At 40.6% G+C, this 21472-nt stretch overlaps 2 protein-coding genes across 2 annotated transcripts; both read left to right on the top strand.

Moving 5' to 3' along the window:
- Positions 1-12351: 12351 nt before the first annotated feature.
- LOC144562586 (delta(24)-sterol reductase-like) lies at positions 12352-14342 on the top strand. Its single transcript, XM_078311777.1, has 3 exons — positions 12352-13337; positions 13445-13716; positions 13788-14342. The coding sequence occupies exons 1-3, from the start codon at positions 12371-12373 to the stop codon at positions 14229-14231; spliced, it is 1683 nt and encodes a 560-aa protein (XP_078167903.1). The 5' UTR covers positions 12352-12370; the 3' UTR covers positions 14232-14342.
- A 2351-nt stretch (positions 14343-16693) lies between these two features.
- On the top strand, positions 16694-18934 carry LOC144563653 (uncharacterized). The gene is made up of 2 exons (XM_078313132.1): positions 16694-17786; positions 17958-18934. Exons 1-2 carry the CDS (start codon positions 16694-16696, stop codon positions 18932-18934), a joined length of 2070 nt encoding a protein of 689 aa, XP_078169258.1.
- The last annotated feature ends 2538 nt before the right edge of the window (positions 18935-21472 follow it).

Raw genomic sequence — 21472 nt, 5'->3', positions numbered from 1 at the left:
AATGTTCTAGAAATTCAAGATCAGGAGGCAACCCTACCGATTACAAGTCTAATTGGTTGGGTTAAGCAAATCAATTCACGATTATGCCCAGTTTCAATTTTGGCACGAAACCCTAGAAATCCAAAATCAACAAATCGGAAGAAATCGGGAAAAAGATTGACAAATAAACAAGTAAGGAGTGTAGAGGAACTAATCCTCGAGCAATTCGAACACAAATCTCGAGTTTAAAATGAGAATATGAGAAATCGAGAAAATTCGAGGTTTAGAAAGAGAAAATGAGAGAAAAGAATACCAAATCAGGGAGTTGGGAGAGATTCACGGGCGCTTACTCGGTTCCAGTTTCGATTTCTCGCAACAATCGGGGGTCTGAGAGTAACGGGAAACTCTCTCGCTCTTTTTCTCTCTCTCGGGTGAAAATCACTTAAAAATGGGGAAAGAAATGAAGTGGGAGAGAGAGAGAAATCAGATTTGACTTTTAGGGTTAAATCACTTTGAGTGCGGACGCACCCATCCGCAGTGCGGGTGGCTTCACCCGCACTAGGCACTTAGTCAGTTTTCAGAAAATGAACTTTAACACAGAAATCATCCGCAGTGCGGGTGGCTTCACCCGCAGTGCGGGTCCCTTCAACCGCATGTCGGAACTTGGTAAATTTTCGACAGAATTTCAGGAAAAGTCTGAGCCTAATGCGGATGCATTCTACCCGCAGTGCGGGTCAATCCATCCGCACAGAGGACTTAGAAGAATTTCATAAAAGTTCAGGTCAACACAGAAATTCATGAGTGCGAATGCACCCACCCGCAGTGCTGGTCAACCCATCCGCACTCAGCACTTAGGAAATCTCAGACCAACACAGAATTGCATGAGTGCGGGTGCACCCACCCGCAGTGCAGGTCAACCCATCCGCACTCAACCTATAAAGTTTCAAAATCTCGAAATTTCAACGCGGTTTCGATTCACACTTAACTTACTTACTTAGATGAGCCTTAATTAAGGTTTTAAACTCCTATTTTGTTAGCACGATGTTCAATTATTGCCTTTAATTCATTTGAAATTAATTATAAAAATTTTGTAACGTAACATTTCTCCCCCCTTAGAATAAAGTTCAGTCCTCTGAACTAAATTGCGTACCTGAGTCGTTGAATAGTTCCGGATACTTCTCACGTATGCTTTCCTCATGTTCCCACGCCGCTTCTTTGGTCGAATGGTGTCCCCATTTGACCAGAACAAATTTGATCATCTTGCTCCAAAGTTGTTGTTCCTTTCGGTCCAATATCTACATTGGCTCTTCTTGATAGGACAAGTCATCTTGGACATGTAGGTCGGAGTGATCAATGCAATGAGATGGATCTCGTACGTACCGGCATAATTGTGACACATGAAACACCGGATGAACCCGGTCCAATGCTGGTGGCAATGCAAGCTCATATGCCACTGGTCCCATTCGCCGCATGATCTGAAACGGTCCAATATATCGAGGACTCAACTTGCCCGATACGCCAAATCGATGTACACCCCGGACAAGTGAAACTCGAAGCCACACGTGATCCCCTTCTTGAAACTCCAACGGTCTTCGATGCACATCTGCATATTTCTTTTGTCCCTCTTGGGCCGACTTAAGCCGACTCAAAACGACTTTCGTCTTTTCGGCAATCTCTTCTAACATTTGAGGCCCGGTAGGTGAATACGTACCTGCGGGTCCCCACCACAGCGGTGTGCGACACTGCTGTACTGTAAGTGCTTCTTGTGGTGACATTCCGATACTCGAGTGGTAGCTATTGTTGTACGCAAACTCTACCAAGTACAAATGATTGATCCAAGATTCTCGGAAACTTAAAGCACAGGATCGAAGCATATCTTCTAATGTCTATATCGTTCGCTCGGATTGACCATCGGTTTGCGGATGATGGGCTGTACTGAATCTCAATTTCGTGCCCATGGCTTCTTGAAAGCTTTCCCAAAAGTGAGAGGTGAATCGAGTGTCTCGATCAGAGACAATGTTTCGCGAACATCCGTGGTATTTAAACTGGTATTGCAAGAACAGATCAGCCAACTCTCTTTCGGATGTCTCGATTCGAAGTGGAATGAAGTGTGCAATCTTCGTCAGCCTATCCACTATCACCCATATGGCATCGTATCGTCCGACGGTTCTCGGAAATCCAGTCACAAAATCCATAGTGATCGACTCGAATTTCCGTGTGGGTATCTCTAGAGGTCTTAGCAATCCCGCCCTCTTTCGTCTGTCTTCTTTGACTTGTTGACAGATCTGACACTTCTCGACATAATTTTGCACATTTCTTGTCATCTTTGGCCACCAGAAGTGTTGCTTTAGATCTTGGTACATCTTGACTTCACCAGGGTGAATGGTATACCCCGAGTCATGTACTTCTGACAGAATTAGATTCTTCAGACCTGAGTCATTCGGAACGCATATGCGGTCATGGAACCGCAGAATACCATCTTCGTGGAGTTGGAATGGCGAGTCTTCATTTGACTCGAAATGTTGTCGAAAATGCTGGCACTTTGGGTCCTCTTGTTGTGCTGCTCGAATCTGCTCGTGTAACTCTAGTCGAACCTCGACCGCAGCCAAGATAATCGAGGCAACTGTAGATGTACCTGCGCTATTGCTATCTCCAATCAATCGAGATGAGGTTTCCAATGCAAACTCACGGGATGCGCCTACGTGCAGATTCATTCTTCTCATTTCCTCGAGAAGATGTGTCTCGCTGGTGATAATCGATGCCAGATTGATCTGACTCTTCCTGCTCAACGCATCAGCTACTGCATTTGCCTTTCCTGCATGATACTGAATATCCAGATCATAGTCATTCATCAGCTCCAACCATCTCCTCTGCCTCAAATTCAACTCCCGTTGAGTGAAGATATACTTCAAGCTTTGGTGATCCGTGAAGATACGACACCTCACTTCATACAGGTAATGTCGCCAAATCTTTAAGGCGAAGATTACTGCAGCCAGGTCCAAATCATGGGTCGGGTAATTCTGTTCGTGCGATCGCAACTGCCGAGAGGCATACGCTATAACATGGTCCTTCTGCATCAACACACATCCCAAACCAGATCCGGATGCATCAGTGTAGACCGTATACTCCTCGTCAGTAATAGGCATGGCAAGAACTGGTGTAGATACTAACCGATTCTTCAACTCCTCAAAGCTTTGATCTTGAGTGGCACCCCACTCGAACTTCACACCTTTATGCAACAGTTTCGTAAGGGGAGCAGCTAACTGTGAGAATCCAAGTACGAACCTTCTATAATAACCTGCTAGCCCCAGAAAGCTGCGAATCTCCGTAACTGTCTCTGGTCTCTTCCAATCAGTCACCGCCCGAATCTTTTCTGAATCTACTGCCAACCCTTCTCCTGATATCACATGACCGAGAAATGCCACTTTCTCGAGCCAGAACTCACACTTCGAGAATTTCGCGAACAACTGATGCTCTCTCAACCTCTGCAACACTATCCGCAGATGTACCTCATGCTCCTCTCGTGATTTCGAATATACCAGGATGTCATCTATGAACACCACCACTGTCGAGTCCAGCAGATCATGAAACACGCGATGCATCAGGTCCATAAATGCAGCTGGGGCGTTCGTTAGCCCAAACGGCATAACCCGATACTCATAGTGCCCGTAGCGTGTACGGAAGGCTGTCTTCTCTACATCACTTGGGCGTATCCTCAGCTGGTGGTACCCCGTCCTCAAGTCTATCTTAGAATAAATCGAAGATCCTTGCAACTGATCAAACAAGTCGTCAATTCGGGGTAATGGGTATCTATTCTTCACAGTTACCTTGTTCAGTTCACGGTAGTCGATGCACAATCGTAGGGTACCATCTTTCTTCTTTACAAATAACATGGGAGCACCCCATGGAGAGATGCTCGGCCTAATGAACCCGCTTTCCAGCATCTCCTCTAATTGTGCCTTGAGTTCTTTCAACTTCGCAGGAGACATTCGATACGGACTCTTTGAAATTGGAGTCGTGCCCGGCATCAACTCTATACCAAATTCCACTTCTCGTTCGGGTGGTAGTCCGACTATCTCTTCTGGGAACACATCCACGAATTCTGACACCACCGGAATCGTATTTATCTCTCTAACTTCCGTAGTGGTGTACACTACTACCGCCAGATACGCATTGCACCCTGAATCGATCAGGTGCCTAACTTCCACAGCCAAAATCCATGGTATTAACCCTCCAACTTTCCTACAGTTCAGCATGCACGACATACTACCTTTTGCGGTCACAAAACAAATCCTGCGGTGCGGACAGTCGATTGTCGCGGCATGTCTTGTTAACCAATCCATCCCTAATAGCACGTCGTACCCAGAGATCTCCATAACCAATAGATCGATTTTGAGATCCCTCCCGTCAACTCTGACTTTTCGGTTTCGGCATATGGTTATTTTACGGTCAGTCGAACCGAAAGGGGTTTGGACACTCAGGACTTGGTTACTTGTTTCGGTTGGCAATTTATACTTTTCTACCCAAGCCTTCGATACAATGGAATGACTACACCCGGTATCTATCAAACAATATGCACTCTGATCCGAGATAGGAAGTATACCTGTCATCACATCAGCTCGAGAGTCGGGTGGGTTCGAGCCTTCACCTTCCTCTAGAGTCCTTGTCACGTCATATGCAACCTCTGCTATATCGAGTGTGTGGGCAGCCACTCGACCTCCAATCCTGCCTCCACTGGTTTGAGGAGCACCTCGACCACGGAATGGTGGTCTACCCTGTCCACGTCCCGCGGGTCCTCTACCACCGCTGTCCCTCGGAAACCTGAGTGCCGCATTCGGACACTCTCTGGCCCAATGCTCCATACTGCCGCATGTGTAACATGCTTGGTTGCGGCGTCTGCAATCTATCTTAGAGTGTGCCTGGTTGCATGAACGACACCACACTGAAACAAAGCCCGGCCGGAGTACCGATGCTGCTATCTGCCTCGGAGGGGGTCTAGGTGCCACAAACTGTCTCAGGGGTGGTCTAGCTGTCGACGGTCCTCCCCTTGACCTAAACTGTCGGTTTTGATCCTCCCTCTGTTTCACACTCCTCTCGGTCATCTGCAACCTCCTCCTCTTGCCGTGCAACTTTACTTGCTCAGCATGATCCATCATGGCTTGCAGCTCAGTAGCCATCGGGGTATCCACAATCATAGAGATCCCCCCATCAAGTCCATCCAGGTACTGCCTATGGTATCTTGCCAAGTCAGTCTGCACATCAGTCGCATACCTGGATAGGGCGAGAAATTCATTGTTATACTCTGTCACCGCTCGCCCATCCTGCTTCAATTCCAGAAATTTCCTCCGCAGCGCCTCTCGCTGGATGTTACTCAGAAACCGTCGAGTGAATTGTTGCTCAAACCACTCCCACAGAATCTTTACTTCCTCCCCAACATAACTACGTCGGGCTCCATCCCACCAAAACCTTGCACCACTCTCCAACTGCTACTCTGCCAGCTCGACCATGTCTTGTTCTGGCGCTCAACACAGAACCAGCTTCGCATTCATACTCGCGTGCCATTCTTCAGCAGCGGCATACTCACCAGTGCCGTCAAAACGAGGCGGATTAAGGCGCATGAAGGAGTCATACAGCCTTCTGAACTCCTCAGGAGCACCTCTATAGACCTCCGGTACCACCTCACGTCTCTCTGCCTGGCGGCCTCACTCGTACGCCGCAATCAACATATCATCTAGGTCTCAATCCCGGTCCTGCCCACCTCTAGGTCCAAGATCAACTTGCTGGACCTCAGGCCCTGTAGATCCGGCCTCGCTCGTTTGAGAGATTTGTTCGTTCAGTGGCTCACGATTCCTGATTCGCGGTCGTTCCCTACCTCGGCGTCCTTCCATAACTTAGCTAAGAAAAACAAACTAATTCATTAAGTTGCATGCACTTCTTTCATCGAATGAACAAGTCGTTAGCCGTGACGACCCCAAGCATAACGTACCCCACTCACGTATCCTATCAGTCTGGTTAGGGTTTAAACCTTGAGCTCTGATACCACCGAAGAGAGCTGTCACACCCCGCGGCCACGGGTTGTAACAGTCCCCCGCCGTAAGCATACAACGCCGTGTATGCTTACAAGGCAATTACACAGTTCGAACACAACAACAAGCAATAGAAACAAGTTTCTAATATAAAATCAGAGTACACAGTCTGGACAGTAAATAATACAACAAAAGTATCACATCCGGATACCAACCATGAGGCCTACCCTAAATCCATATAACAAAATATATCTAGGGTTATCAAGTGGTAAGCTACTAAGGCCTACTACTCTCGTGCCTCTCCGGAATCAGTCGCACCAGTACCTGTAAAGTAACCCAAAGGGTGGGGGTGAGAATAAATTCCCAGTGCGAAATTTGCCACAGTTTAGATTATTGGACTTGCAATCAAACTCTATATTCAAAAATGAAACCATACAACAATAGCAATTCAAATCAATTCATATTCATAATAAAAAGGAATGCATATGCTCGACAACAATTAATAAGATGAATCACAGTTAACGGAATTTCCAAGATGAATTTCAAACACAACAGATATTTTGGCTTAACTCAATTCATTAGGGCTTGTAGCAATTACAGATGTTCTTTCGAGCTGGACCCTTTATCAAACCCACATCTGTAGGGTTACTGACACCTACAGATGGCCAACCGAGCTGGACCCTTTATCTGACACCCATCTGTAATCGCTTGGCTTAACCGTTTATTAAGGTCTGGTTCAAATCATATAAAGAAAATCCTCTTTGGAATCATTCCAATGTTCGTAATAGTCAATTGACCGTCCAAATGCATTAACACGTAGGAGAATGCCACCGAGCCACAGACGTTACACACTAGTCACCCACGATTCCAATTCACACATCATAACATAATCACCCTCCCTCGTCCCAACCGGTACTGGGAAACATTGGGGGCCGTTCACCTAAGGCCATTAGGATCCTGGGAATCAAAGCCAGCATACAGCCCGACTTTGCAAATTCATTGGATCCAAGTGCTTAACTTCGTAAATCCATTCACATACATATCAAATCGTGGTGACTTTCAATCAAATCAGATCATAATAGATCGACACAACCTACAACCATACCAGCATGCAAATCACTGAAGTCACATCAATTCGAGTTTAATTTGATTGAGCTATGCAAATGCTTTACACAATTCAATGATGCAATCAATGATATTCAACATGACAAACGAATAAACAGTTTAATTCCTGAAAATAAAGTATCAAACAAGTCCAAGAATCCCGTACCTGAATACGACGAGCGTACCGCTTAATTAAGGATCAGACCTCTCGTATTGCCTCGCAACGTCTTGCTCGACCGAGCCTACACCTATATTACACGTATGCTAGGTTTAACATTGGTTCACGATCGAGAGGTTTACTCGAGTTCCTTCTAGGGCTTATACCTTCTTTAATCAATTCCTATGTTTTTGGTATCAATTCGTTCGGTTCATTATTTCTTACCAAAATCCTCTAAAACTGCACCTAATCTCATATAGGTCCTCTGGACCATACAAACTCTCCATTTGGTAACAATTTAGGTACCAGTTCTCTATTTTGGTTCTCGCAACAGTTCGATTTACCGTTTGGTTAAACCCTAATTTGGTCAAATCTGAAATCAGTCGTTAAATGTTCTAGAAATTCAAGATCAGGAGGCAACCCTACCGATTACAAGTCTAATTGGTTGGGTTAAGCAAATCAATTCACGATTATGCCCAGTTTCAATTTTGGCACGAAACCCTAGAAATCCAAAATCAACAAATCGGAAGAAATCGGGAAAAAGATTGACAAATAAACAAGCAAGGAGTGTAGAGGAACTAATCCTCGAGCAATTCGAACACAAATCTCGAGTTTAAAATGAGAATCTGAGAAATCGAGAAAATTCGAGATTTAGAAAGAGAAAAGGAGAGAAAAGAATACCAAATCAGGGAGTTGGGAGAGATTCACGGGCACTTACTCGGTTCCAGTTTCGATTTCTCGCAACAATCGGGGGTCTGAGAGGAACGGAAAACTCTCTCGCTCCTTTTCTCTCTCTTGGGTGAAATTCACTTAAAAATGGGGAAAGAAATGATGTGGGAGAGAGAGAGAAATCGGATTTGAGTTTTAGGGTTAAATCACTCTGAGTGCGGACGCACCCATCCGCAGTGCGGGTGGCTTCACCCGCACTCGGCACTTAGTCGGTTTTCAGAAAATGAACTTTAACACAGAAATCATCCGCAGTGCGGGTCACTTCACCCACAGTCGGAACTTGGTAAATTTTGAACAGAATTTCAGGAAAAGTCCGAGCCTAATGCGGATGCATTCCACCCGCAGTGCGGGTCAATCCATCCGCACTGAGGACTTAGAAGAATTTCAGAAAAGTTCAGGTTAACACAGAAATTCATGAGTGCGGATGCACCCACCCGCAGTGCGGGTCAACCCATCCGCACTCAGCACTTAGGAAATCTCAGACCAACACAGAATTGCATGAGTGCGGGTGCACCCACCCGCAGTGCGTGTCAACCCATCCGCACTCAGCCTATAAAGTTTTAAAATCTCGAAATTTCAACGCGGTTTCGATTCACACTTAACTTACTTATTTAGATGAACCTTAATTAAGGTTTTAAACTCATATTTTGTTAGCACGATTTTCAATTATTGTTTTTAATTCATTTGAAATTAATTATAAAAATTTCGTAACGTAACACTATTTTTGAATAAAGGCCAAGTCCTTAATTAGTGTTATATTTAGACTTGTGATATCCAACTGACAAAAAAAAATCGAAGTTATAAAAAGTTACGACATCTCACTTGTAAATATATCAAATGTCTTATTTTTTTGCATACATTCTAAACATGAAAACTTTTTTTTTTACAAAATTATTTAAATTAAAATACTAAGATCTCTAAAAAAAAAAAGAGGACTGCCTGTCCCAAGGGCGGTCCGCTAGTGCTGTGACCCGCCCGTGAGGGGGGCGGTCTGTTGGTATTTTTGGGCCGCCCGGTGAGCCTGGCGGTTGAATCATTTTAAAAAAAAAAAAAATCTAATGCAGAGTTATTTTTAAAATTAAGTTATTTTTTTAGAATATTATTATATTAATAAAAATGGCCGCTCTAAATATATATTAACGAAGGATTAGGAATTATTTATTGTGAAATTTTTTTATTGAGAGTTCAAAACTCGTGGAACACGTGTAGATTGATTTGTTTTCAAGGGATGGCAGGAAATCCTGCCTACAGATGGACAGAGATTTGATACACGTGGAACACGTGTAGATTGATCTGTCGGATCCGTGTTTCGTTTTAACTTTTAACCGAAGAAATTTTAACACTATACTGCAGATATAATGCATAAAATTTTTAACACTATTCCGAAAGATACTTTTCTGACAATATCACGTTACTTTTCTGACAGATCTGTAACAGCATAAACAGCACAAACGACACGACGTGACCATTAATAAACGGTCAGATTTGACGATCTGCAACGTGCGACTGGATTAATACCAGACCACCATGATGTCCATGTCCCACAGCAGCATGACAGTCGATCGGCACCTCGAATTTTGAGTTCCGAGGCCAGATGAGAATCCGATCAATCTGATCCGAAATAAAATGTACGGACCCTTTATCTTCATGTCAAATTAGATTGAACGGTGTTGATCTAAACTCAAAATTTGAGTTACCTTTGATTTTATGAATTATGATAGGTGTGGATTTGTGGCAATGACAATTGTGGATTCAGAATTTTCGAATATCGAATCAAATTTAAATAGTTATTAAATTTAAACTCATTAATTAATTGAATATAAAAAAAATAATATTTTGACTTATACTTTCTAATTTTCTGGCTTGTAATTTGTGATGCTTTAATTTATAATTTTAATTACCAATTCTAATTTAAAAAAAATACTTTGTTTTTAATCCTAAATTTAACTCAAATTACAAATCAAATATTTAGAGAGGGGGCAAAAAAATTTCAAAAAAGGATAAAGTCGATCAGAACTGATAAATCACCAATAAAACTAAATCCCATGAGGGGTGGCTGTTCCCCTGAAACTATGTGGGTGCTCCCTGGGGGCAATGTGCGGTTGTCACGGTAGTTATAGGAGAATAAACATTTGGTGCCTACTTAGGAATGAAAAAGAGGACAAAATCCAAATCATATTCGAAAAATTATATACGAATATTTGATATCATAATATCCATGCGGATATAACTACGGATGTAGTTTAATGTTTTAATTATTCGTATCCAGATAGTTGATATATATATCATATAGTCACCATAAAATATTGTAATTGAATTCCTCCTTATTTATTATGAAAAAAATTATGTTATTCATTATTATAATTATAATTAGATAAATATTATAAATTTTGTATATTTTTTTATATTTTTAATAAACATCTGATTTGTATTCATATCCGTTTTAATCCGATCCGTTTTCACCCTGCGCCTACTCTATGTTTCTCTTAACGTTATATATATAGGAATATGCTAGCATGCTACACTTAGCATAGAGGGTCTCCGTGCAACGATTCAATATTCGATTTTTCAAAATCGTAATGGTCGATCCGAACCGTTCATCTTGTTCTCAATATTAATATGTGTATGGAGACCAAATTTTACATTTTTGAAATTTTTTTACTATTTTTTAGATTTATTGAAAATCGCTATTTTTAGCAAATCTGAATCATAAAAAAATAGCGATTTTCAATAAATCTAAAAAAATAATAAAAAAATTCCAAAAAATGTAAAATTTGGTCTCCATACACATTAATATTGAGAACAAGATAAACGGTTCGGATCGATTATTACGATTTTGAAAAGTCGAATATTGAGTCGTTGCACGGAGGCCCTCTATGCTAAGCGTAGCATGCTAGCATATTCCTATATATATAACGTTAAGAGAAACATAGAGTAGGCGCAGGGGTGAAAACAGATCAGATTAAAACGAATATGAATACAAATCAAATGTTTATTAAAAATTTTAAAAAAAATATACAAAATTTATAATACTTATCTAATTATAATTATAATGATGAATAACATAATTTTTTTGAACAAGATGAACGGTTCGGATCGACCGTTAGAATTTTGAAAAGTCAAATATTGAGCCGTTGCACGGAAGCCCTCTATGCTACGCGTAGCATGCTAGCATATTCCTATATATATATATATATATATATATCAATATCTCAATTTATTTAAAATCCTCAGTGTCAGTGTACGATTCACTTGAGCACGAACTATCTGGGTCCTCTCTGAAGCTCCTCTTGGAGAGAAGGTGACATTTCTATCTCCTGTTTCTCTTCCCTCAGCTCTCTTGATCTTTTTAAATTTGTATATAAGCGATCAGCTTTTAGCTGAAATTTATATATATATTTTTCTCAGGTTTGATTTGAGAGGCCTGGTTCTTTGACGTCGAGGTAAGTCTGTATCTTTTTCAGTTTGCATTGTTCGAAGTGTATTAGGCCTTGCATGTTTTTTTATTTTTTTAAGATTCAAATCCATAATTGCATGTGTCCGAAAGATGCTTGACAGGGTGAAAATGCTGTTTTTTTTAAAAATTATTTATGAAAATTCATTAATTTCTAGTTTGAATACTGTATACATACATGACTTTTAGAAATTCAACTAGTTTGCTTACTTCAAATAAAGATACAATAATAATAGCACTTTTTTGGGCTTTATTATTATTATTATTATTTTTAGTTAAGGTTGGAGGTCACAAGCTAACCAACTATTTAATATCTACAAGAGATTCATTCATTTATACGGGTTTGAACTGGTGACTTCCCATACAAAGAGTAGTGCCTTTGTCACTAGACCAAAAACTGATTCTCCTTTTAGACGTCTTTAGTTAATATCTCATAAGATGATATTAGATTTAGAGCCTTTTTGTTAATGCATGTATTACTATATCTGATTTATTTAAAGATTTGATGATCGAACCTTTGAGGAGCTTTTACAAATGTCATTTACTATAGTTTTATTAGATAATTAATTAAATGACGGCCCAAATTGTGCATTTATTAGAGCTTAATATTGTGTGGTTACTTTATATAAAAATTATTTTTTATGGGGGGTTGATTCCAAAGCTTACTGTTTCTGAAGAATTCTTAGATGCTTTCTGTCTTTAATATGGTGAGTTTTATGGTTCACTATGTTAATTAAATGGTGGATTAATTTGTGATTGATTTTAAATTTGCATGTCTTTAATTACTGATAAGAATGAATATATATTTTGGTAGATTTGTTGATGAATTCCTTTAAATTTTGTGACTAATTAGTAAAAAGTGCTTCCTTATTCTGATACCAATTTAATTATTGTCATTGTAGTTGGCATTAAATTGCAACCATGTCGGAACTCCAGACCCCTCTACGTCCAAAGAGGAAGAAGGTGTGGGTTGACTACCTGGTCCAATTCCGATGGATCATTATTGTTTTCGTGGTGCTTCCTATCTCCTCCCTCTTGTACTTGAAGCTCTTCCTAGGCGACACGTGGTCGGCCATGAAGTCTGCCAAGCGCCGCCAAAAGGAGCATGATGAAAATGTCAAGAAGGTTGTCAAGCGCCTCAAAGATCGTGATCCCAAGAAGGATGGCCTCGTTTGCACTGCTCGCAAGCCTTGGTTTTCCGTTGGCATGAGGAATGTTGACTACAAACGGGCCCGCCACTATGAGGTCGACCTTTCTGCCTTCCGGAACATTCTTGAGGTTGACAAAGAGAGAATGATTGCCAGGGTTGAGCCGTTGGTCAACATGGGTCAGATTACCCGCTACACCTGTCCCGTGAACCTATCCTTGGCAGTTGTTTCTGAGCTTGATGATCTGACTGTTGGTGGGTTGATTAATGGTTATGGGATTGAAGGCAGTTCGCACTTGTACGGGCTCTTCGCTGACACAGTTGTTGCCATGGAGGTCGTCTTGGCTGATGGCCGGCTTGTCAGAGCTACAAAGGATAACCAGTACTCTGACCTCTTTTATGCCATCCCATGGTCTCAAGGAACATTGGGTTTCCTTGTTGCGGCCGAGATTAAGTTGATCAAAATCAAGGAGTACATGAAGTTGACATACAAACCGTGTAGGGGAAACTTGAAAGAGCTGGGCCAGGCTTATGCCGACTCATTTGCGCCTAGAGATGGTGATCCGTCAAAGATCCCTGATTTTGTTGAGGGCATGGTCTATAGCCCGACTGAAGGTGTTATGATGACCGGTGTCTATGCTTCTAAGGAGGAGGCAAAGAAGAAGGGGAATAAGATCAACAATTACGGGTTGTGGTTCAAGCCTTGGTTCTACCAGCATGCTCAGTCTGCTCTAAAGAAAGGTAATGCATTGCTTACTGACCTGATGGTTATGAAGTTCTCTTGCCATATTTAATAATTAATCAGATTCAGATCAAAAAATATATCCTAATTCCTAAACCTATATCAGGTGAATTTGTGGAGTACATACCGACCAGGGGTTACTACCACAGGCACACACGGAGCCTGTACTGGGAAGGAAAGCTAATCCTGCCGTTCGGCGACCAGTGGTGGTTCAGGTGGACGCTGGGCTGGATGATGCCACCGAAAGTGTCCCTCATGAAGGCCACCCAAGGTGAATCCATCAGGAACTACTACCATGACAGGCATGTCATCCAGGACATCCTCATGCCCCTCTACAAGGTTGGTGAGGCCATGGAGTTTATCCACAAGGAGATGGAGGTACTCTCTCTCTCGCTCTCTCTCTCTCTAGGAAGTTTTCTCTAATAATTAATACCATTTTATTATAACAGATCTACCCACTCTGGCTCTGCCCGCACCGTCTCTACAAGACTCCAATCAAGACTATGATCTACCCAGAAGCCGGGTTCGAGCAATACCACCGCCAAGGCGACACCCCATATGCGCAGATGTACACTGATCTTGGCGTCTACTATGCACCGGGCCCTGTGCTACGTGGCGAGGAGTTCAATGGCTCAGAGGCTGCACGCAACCTTGAGCGGTGGATGATCGAAAACCACTGCTTCCAGCCTCAGTATTCTGTATCCGAGCTGAGTGAGAAGGATTTCTGGCGCATGTTTGATGCCGAGCACTACGAGTACTGCCGCAAGAAGTATGGTGCTATTGGTACATTCATGAGCGTGTACTACAAGTCGAAGAAGGGGCGCAAGACTGACAAGGAGGTTGCTGAGGCTGAGGCGGCCATAGCTGAGTCAGCTTATGCTGAGAAAGTTTAGTGTTTCAGACTTCATTTTTAAGTGATTAAGTTGGGCTCACTAAGCAGTGTTGCTCAGAATTTTGTGTTGTTAGTTGAGTTCATGTTTTAATTTAATTATTCTAGATGTTTAGTTCTTGGGGAACCATAGTATGTATCTGGGATATGTTATTTTTATTTTTTATGATTTGTCTGTGGTGTCAGTACTCTGTACTTTTTTTTTTTTGAAGGTTATCAGTACTCTGTACTCTCTAGTGCAAGCTTTGGTGTTTTCTATGGATTGAAACTATTGGTTGGTATTTTCCTGATTTAGAAGCCCTGATGCTGGCTACTGGCTAGCTGTTGACTTGTTTTTAATTCGTAACAACAATTTACATGGTATTATTTGAAATAATTTCACTAAATACAACTATGAAACTTTAGGGTCAATGATGCGTCAGATGCAAGTGAAACAGCTATTATATATAGAGTATATATATATGTGTGTTAATCTCTTTGTTTCTTAATTATATGAAATCATTCTAAACATATTTGTCTATATATCTTGTGTTATGCTTGCTTAATTCTTTTTTGCATTTTGTGATGTTACAACTTACAAACGGAATGGCATGTACGTACCAATTGTTGTTAGCTTCAAGGGATAAAGTACCTGTAAGTACATAATTATTCGGGTCTAAGTGTGTTGGTGATTTTGAATGAAGGTTGATAAGCTGAAATTGTATCTATTGAAACCTAGGGTTTGTTATGTAAATTAAGTCAAGTTTTGATTAGATTAGGTTTAATTAGGTTAGAAATATCCAAAAGTTCAAGTTACTGCCCTAGTTATGTTTGTTCTACAGGTAATCAAGTTTTTGGAGCTTAACGAAGCAAAACGGACGAGTTAGCACGAAGAATGGAGCTTCTGCCATAGCCATTGCGGCCCGGAAGAGACCCATTGCGGACCGCAACCAAGAAGCCAGAACCCAAGCAAGTCAGAGCATTTCTGCACCTTTATTGTTGTCCGCAAGGACCTTTATTGCGGCCCGCAACCAAACAAGTCAGAGCTTTCATTTCTACAGTCATTGCGGCACGCAGGACCTTTATTGCGGCCCGCAATGACTCTTCAGTTTTTTTTCTGCGCAGTCTGTTAACTTCCTCCATGCACTGCGGCCCGCAATGAATGTATTGCGGCCCGCAATTAGGTCGGTTCAGAGCTCGAATTTGCTATTTTTGGTTGGTTATTTGTAGGTTTTTGAGTTGGGTATAAATAGGGACCTGTAGAACAGATTGATGACGTTTTTTAGGAGAATTTCTAGGATTAAACAAGGAAAAGCAAAGGGAAAGCAAGAAGAGAGAAGAAGGAAGAAAAAATCATTGATCAATCGGTTTTATTATTTTCTTTCCTTTGGAACTCTTTTATTCTTTTGATTTGATTTGTATCTTAGCCATGATTGGCTAAGGGCTTTTCTAGGGTTGATTAGGGCTGTACTTGAAACTTTTGTTATGATTTAGTTGGTTTTATTTTATATATTATTGTTCTTTGTTATGATCTATTCTTTATTTTAATTGATTGTGAGGACTTAATCGAAATCACATGAAACCCTAGAATTTGGTATTTGCAATTGAGAAATTGAATATTAGGTCTAGACCATAAGGAATAGAGTATTTGATAGGCTAAGTACCGAGAGGTGACGCTTGTCTTATACGGGCTTCACCTAATAGTTTAGAAAATTGTGCCAAGTACCGAGAGGTGAAAGATAGTTTTCTAGATTTATTGGGACAGTAAGAACTTAATGACTTTAGATTAGGGTAGCCAAGTACCGAGAGGTGACGTTTATTCTAATTTAAAGATGGTATTAATATAGAGATATCCCTTTGTACCTACAACACCCAACTATGCCTTCATAACTAAAAGAACAAATTTAATAAACCAATTAGTCATAACACTAGTGGATAGGAACCCTAAGAAACCCTAATTTCTCATACTTGTTAAAAACCTAATTTTGCTTTAAAGACTTAGTTTAATTCAACTAAATCGCAAACAAACCAACCAATTGAACAAACAAAAACCTCTTTACTTTCTTTTACTTTCTTTTACTAAATTAAATTGTTAGGTTAGACTTAGATATTCCGACTTGTCCCTGTGGAGACGATCCCTAAGCACTACTCGACAAGGTTGTACACTTGCAACCGAATTGAGCGTAAATTAGGATTTATTACTTGTGTTGTAATAATCTACATCAAGTTTTTGGCGCCGTTGCCGGGGACAACGATGAATATTATTTCAGACCTAAGTAATTTAGTTAGTAATCATTTAATTCCCTTTTGCTTTCTTTTTCTCTCATCTTTTTAGGTTGAAATCTGGCAGAGGAACCTTCAACCCCGAACGTCACAGATTTGGTTGAGTGGTTTTCTAGGCGAGGATCAACACATCTCTTCTACCAGAGACGAAACAAACACCCACCAAGGGGACCTTTCTTGCACTTAAATCCACGCCAATTAGACATGTCGACCGGGAATGAAAATGCTCGTTTGGAGAACCTCCAAAGAGAACGGGATCAGATGGCCCATGAACTTCAACTCTTACGCGCAGCCGCCGTTGATAGACAAAACAATGAAGTCGCTGATGCCAACCGGCCCTTGAGAGACTTCACAGCACCTAGGGCTGAGAAAATCCACCTTGGCTATACGGCACCTACTATCAATGCTGAAGAATACCAAATTCCGCCTGCATGGGTTAGCATGGTGCAGCGTAACTTGTTCCACGATCTGCCTCACGAGGATGCAACACAACACTTAGCCAATTTTGAAGAAATCTGCACTACAATTAAGGTACAAACTGTTTCTCCTGAAGATATTAAGGTTATGGCTTTCACTTTTTCTCTTGCAGATAAGGCTAAAGGTTGGATAAGGGGACAACGGCCCGAGAACATGAATACTTGGCCTAAGGTGGCAAATGCTTTCCTCAACAAGTTCTTTCCACCATCCAAAACAAACTCCTTGCGCCATCAAATCCACAACTTCCGACAAAAAGGAGATGAAACCATGAGCGAGGCGTGGGAGAGATTTCAAGAACTGCAGAGGTGCTGTCCCCATCATGGTATCGAAGGGTGGAATTTATTGCAAATCTTCTACAACAGCCTCATGCCACACGACAAAGGTATGTTGGATGCAGCTGCTGGAGGTAGTCTCATGAATAAAGGGGCTGTGGACGGATACAAGTTGGTGGATGACATGGCTCTCAACCAAAGCCAATGGCACAACCCTAGGGAGACACCGATCATCATGCAACGGGGAATGAAGGAGGTGAATTCGAACCAAACCTTGGCTGCAGAAATTGCCGCTTTGAATCGCAAAATTGATCAACTGAGCGTAAATTCGGTAAACAATTCTTCTCCTCTTTCTTGTTCAATTTGTGGTGGTACCGACCATCTAGCAATTAATTGTGGTGTAAGTAATGATGTTAGTTATGAGGAAGTTAATGCAATTAACCAAGGCAATTTCAAACCAAATAACAATCCGTACTCAAACACTTACAACCCTGGTTGGAGAAATCACCCAAACTTTTCGTGGAGACAAAATGACCAACTGACCCAAGGTAATTCAAACTTTAATAGACAAAACCAAGGGTATGGTTCTAATGCACAACCAAAATCCAATCTTGAATTGATGATGGAAGCTTTCATGACAAGTCAAAACCAAAAGTTTGATGAATTGACCAAAAAGGTAGATATGTTGGCAACCCAAAGTAAAATGCTTGAAAACCAAGTTGCACAACAAGCATCTTCATCCTTCCGACAACAAGGCATACTACCGAGCAAGCCGGACATCAACCCTAGGGAGTACACGAATGCAATAACCCTGAGGAGCGGCACAGAATATCAAGGACGAAAGATGCTAGAGACACAACCGCCTTCGGCCCGCCTCAATGCAAACACACCGGCATCGGATCTATCTCAAGAACCGGGTAACTCCAACCCGGCCAAGGTAAAATCTATTGAAACTCCTAAGTATATTATTCCTCCACTCAGGTTTGTACCCTTTCCTCAAAGGTTAGTGAATAATAAACTTGACCAACAGTTTATAGAATTCGTAGATAAGAAAAAGTGCACAATAGAGGAAAATAAACATGTGATATTAGATGAAAAATGTAGCGCAATCTTTTCTACCGATTTACCTCTTAAAATGAAAGATCCGGATAGTTTCTCGATACCGTGCTCTATAGACACAACTAGAATTGAAAATGCAATGTGTGATTTAATCGCAAGTGTCAGTCTCATTCCTAAATCGGTTTATGACAAACTTGAGTCGGGTAATTTAGAACCAACTAATATGTCACTAACTCTTGCTGACGGGACGACACAATCTCTACTTGGTATCTTGAAAAATGTGGTTGTCAAAATTGGTAAGATTAAAATTCCTGTCGATTTTGTTGTCATTGAAACAGATGATCATTCGGCCGTTCTCTTAGGTCGAGCTTTCTTAGCAACAGCAGGTGCAAACATCAAAGTCAAAGAGGGGGAGCTTTCTTTCTCCGTTGGGAAGAAGAAAGAAACATTTTATTTTCATAAGCCATTGATACCTCCTAACAAAAATTCAGTTTGCATGATAGAAATTTCACAGGTTAATAGAGAATTTATGCAAAAGGAGTCGGTTGAAACATCTGAAACCGACAAATCTCGAGAAAATCGACACAAAACGGAGCAATGGGGAGGCCGCCCTCCCGATCCTCCACCCAAGCATTGAGGCTACGCGCACCACCACCACCTTCCGCCAATAGAGTAGTCCATGTTTCTCCCTATTTACTTTTGTTTATTTTTACGCATTGGGGACAATGTTTAATTTAAGCTTGGGGGATGGGAAAAAATTGTATCTTTGCATGCATGTTTTTCAAAATTTTTAGGATTTATAACCCTTTTTTTTACTTACCATGAATAGGATTTATTATTTTAAACTTAATTGCTTGAAATTGCAAATTTTTCAAGACGTTTTACGGGGTTATGAAAAATAGAGTCTTGCATAATTGGACTTAATTGTTTGAAAATGCATAAAGTATAAAATCATGTTTAATTTTTTTTTTGTGTGTCAAAAATTTGCAAAAATAAACCCTTGAAATTTTAACGAGTTTTTAGGAATACCTTTGGAATAATTTGAAATAACCACATAATTTGGCGAAAAACTTTGTGGAAATAAAGGTTTATGAAATTGGAAATTTAGGGATTTAAATTTATTTTTTTGAAAATGCAACTTGTTTGTGAAAAAAAAAAAATTAATTTAGAAAGATCGGGATATCCATAGGTATGAATTAATGCCTAAGGATGTGTGTATTCATGATATTTTTGCAAAAATATTGAAAAATAGTCAAGTTGAAAATTTTTAGAAAAGAAAGACTTTGTTTGCTTATGTTACGGCGACATGACGTACTTATAGCAATGAGTCATAGACACTTTGCTCCGCTAGTTTGCCCGATAAAGTGACCGGGTTTGCACTAACCCTGTGAGTTCGTGTCATGGAAGGGTTGAACCAAGAGCATGCGAATGCACTTTTGAATTAAAACGGTTGGGTATGGATTAGCTACCTATAACTAGCCGGTTTTGTTCTAAGGATAAAGATTTATAGTGTCATAAAATAAAACCAACAAAAGAAAAATAAAATTTGGCATATATCAACACACGAAGTTCGCGACTTTCTAACCTAAGTTTGATTCAAGCTTGGGGGATTTTTAAAAGAATTTTCGCAAATAAGACTGCATTTTTTGTAACAAATTTAGATATCCGAAGTTTACAAATTCTAAACCTTTAGGAAAATAAAAGTTAGAGTAATTGAATTGTGGGGTGAAGCATGATTAGCCAAGGGTTGCACTTTAAATTTGTACAAAATTTACGTTGAGATTTTTAAATTTTGGCAAGATCATAGTCCAAGTTTAGATATTGCTTGGGGCAAGCAATGTTCAAGCTTGGGGGAATTTGATAAGCTGAAATTGTATCTATTGAAACCTAGGGTTTGTTATGTAAATTAAGCCAAGTTTTGATTAGATTAGGTTTAATTAGGTTAGAAATGTCCAAAAGTTCAAGTTACTGCCCTAGTTATGTTTGTTCTACAGGTAATCAAGTTTTTGGAGCTTAACGAAGCAAAACGGACGAGTTAGCACGAAGAATGGAGCTTCTGCCACAGCCATTGCGGCCCGGAAGAGACCCATTGCGGACCGCAACCAAGAAGCCAGAACCCAAGCAAGTCAGAGCATTTTTGCACCTTTATTGCGGCCCGCAACCAAACAAGTCAGAGCTTTCATTTCTACAGTCATTGCGGCCCGCAGGACCTTTATTGCGGCCCGCAGGACCTTTATTGCGGCCCGCAAGGACCTTTGTTGCGGCCCGCAAGGACCTTTGTTGCGGCCCGCAAGGACTTTTATTGCGGCCCGCAATGACTCTTCAATTTTTTTTCTGCGCAGTCTGTTAACTTCCTCCATGCACTGCGGCCCGCAATGAATGTATTGCGGGCCGCAATTAGGTCGGTTCAGAGCCCGAATTTGCTATTTTTGGTTGGTTATTTCTAGGTTTTTGAGTTGGGTATAAATAGGGACCTGTAGAACAGATTGAGGACGTTTTTTAGGAGAATTTCTAGGATTAAACAAGGAAAAGCAAAGGGAAAGCAAGAAGAGAGAAGAAGGAAGAAGAGATCATTGATCAATCGGTTTTATTATTTTCTTTCCTTTGGAACTCTTTTATTCTTTTGATTTGATTTGTATCTTAGCCATGATTGGCTAAGGGCTTTTCTAGGGTTGATTAGGGATGTACTTGAAACTTTTGTTATGATTTAGTTGGTTTTATTTTATATATTATTGTTCTTTGTTATGATCTATTCTTTATTTTAATTGATTGTGAGGACTTAATCGAAATCACATGAAACCCTAGGATTTGGTATTTGCAATTGAGAAATTGAATATTAGGTCTAGACCATAAGGAATAGAGTATTTGATAGGCTAAGTACCGAGAGGTGACGCTTGTCTTATACGGGCTTCACCTAATAGTTTAGAAAATTGTGCCAAGTACCGAGAGGTGAAAGATAGTTTTCTAGATTTATTGGGACAGTAAAAACTTAATGACTTTAGATTAGGGTAGCCAAGTACCGAGAGGTGACGTTTATTCTAATTTAAAGATGGTATTAATATAGAGATATCCCTTTGTACCTACAACACCCAATTGTGCCTTCATAACTAAAAGAACAAATTTAATAAACCAATTAGTCATAACACTAGTGGATAGGAACCTTAAGAAACCCTAA

This window comes from Carex rostrata, chromosome 12 (assembly GCF_964058835.1).
Source record: "Carex rostrata chromosome 12, lpCarRost1.2, whole genome shotgun sequence".
Taxonomy (NCBI): domain Eukaryota; kingdom Viridiplantae; phylum Streptophyta; class Magnoliopsida; order Poales; family Cyperaceae; genus Carex; species Carex rostrata.
This window is presented reverse-complemented; position numbering and strand designations above follow the sequence as displayed.

Excerpts from the sequence above, each read along its gene's own strand:
- LOC144562586 (XM_078311777.1), top strand. The coding sequence starts at position 12,371 with ATGTCGGAACTCCAGACCCCTCTACGTCCAAAGAGGAAGAAGGTGTGG. Across the intron at positions 13,338-13,444 it reads TCAGTCTGCTCTAAAGAAAG|GTGAATTTGTGGAGTACATA; the intron begins GTAATGCATTGC and ends AACCTATATCAG. Across the intron at positions 13,717-13,787 it reads TTATCCACAAGGAGATGGAG|ATCTACCCACTCTGGCTCTG; the intron begins GTACTCTCTCTC and ends TTATTATAACAG.
- LOC144563653 (XM_078313132.1), top strand. The coding sequence starts at position 16,694 with ATGTCGACCGGGAATGAAAATGCTCGTTTGGAGAACCTCCAAAGAGAA. Across the intron at positions 17,787-17,957 it reads AAATGACCAACTGACCCAAG|TTGCACAACAAGCATCTTCA; the intron begins GTAATTCAAACT and ends TTGAAAACCAAG.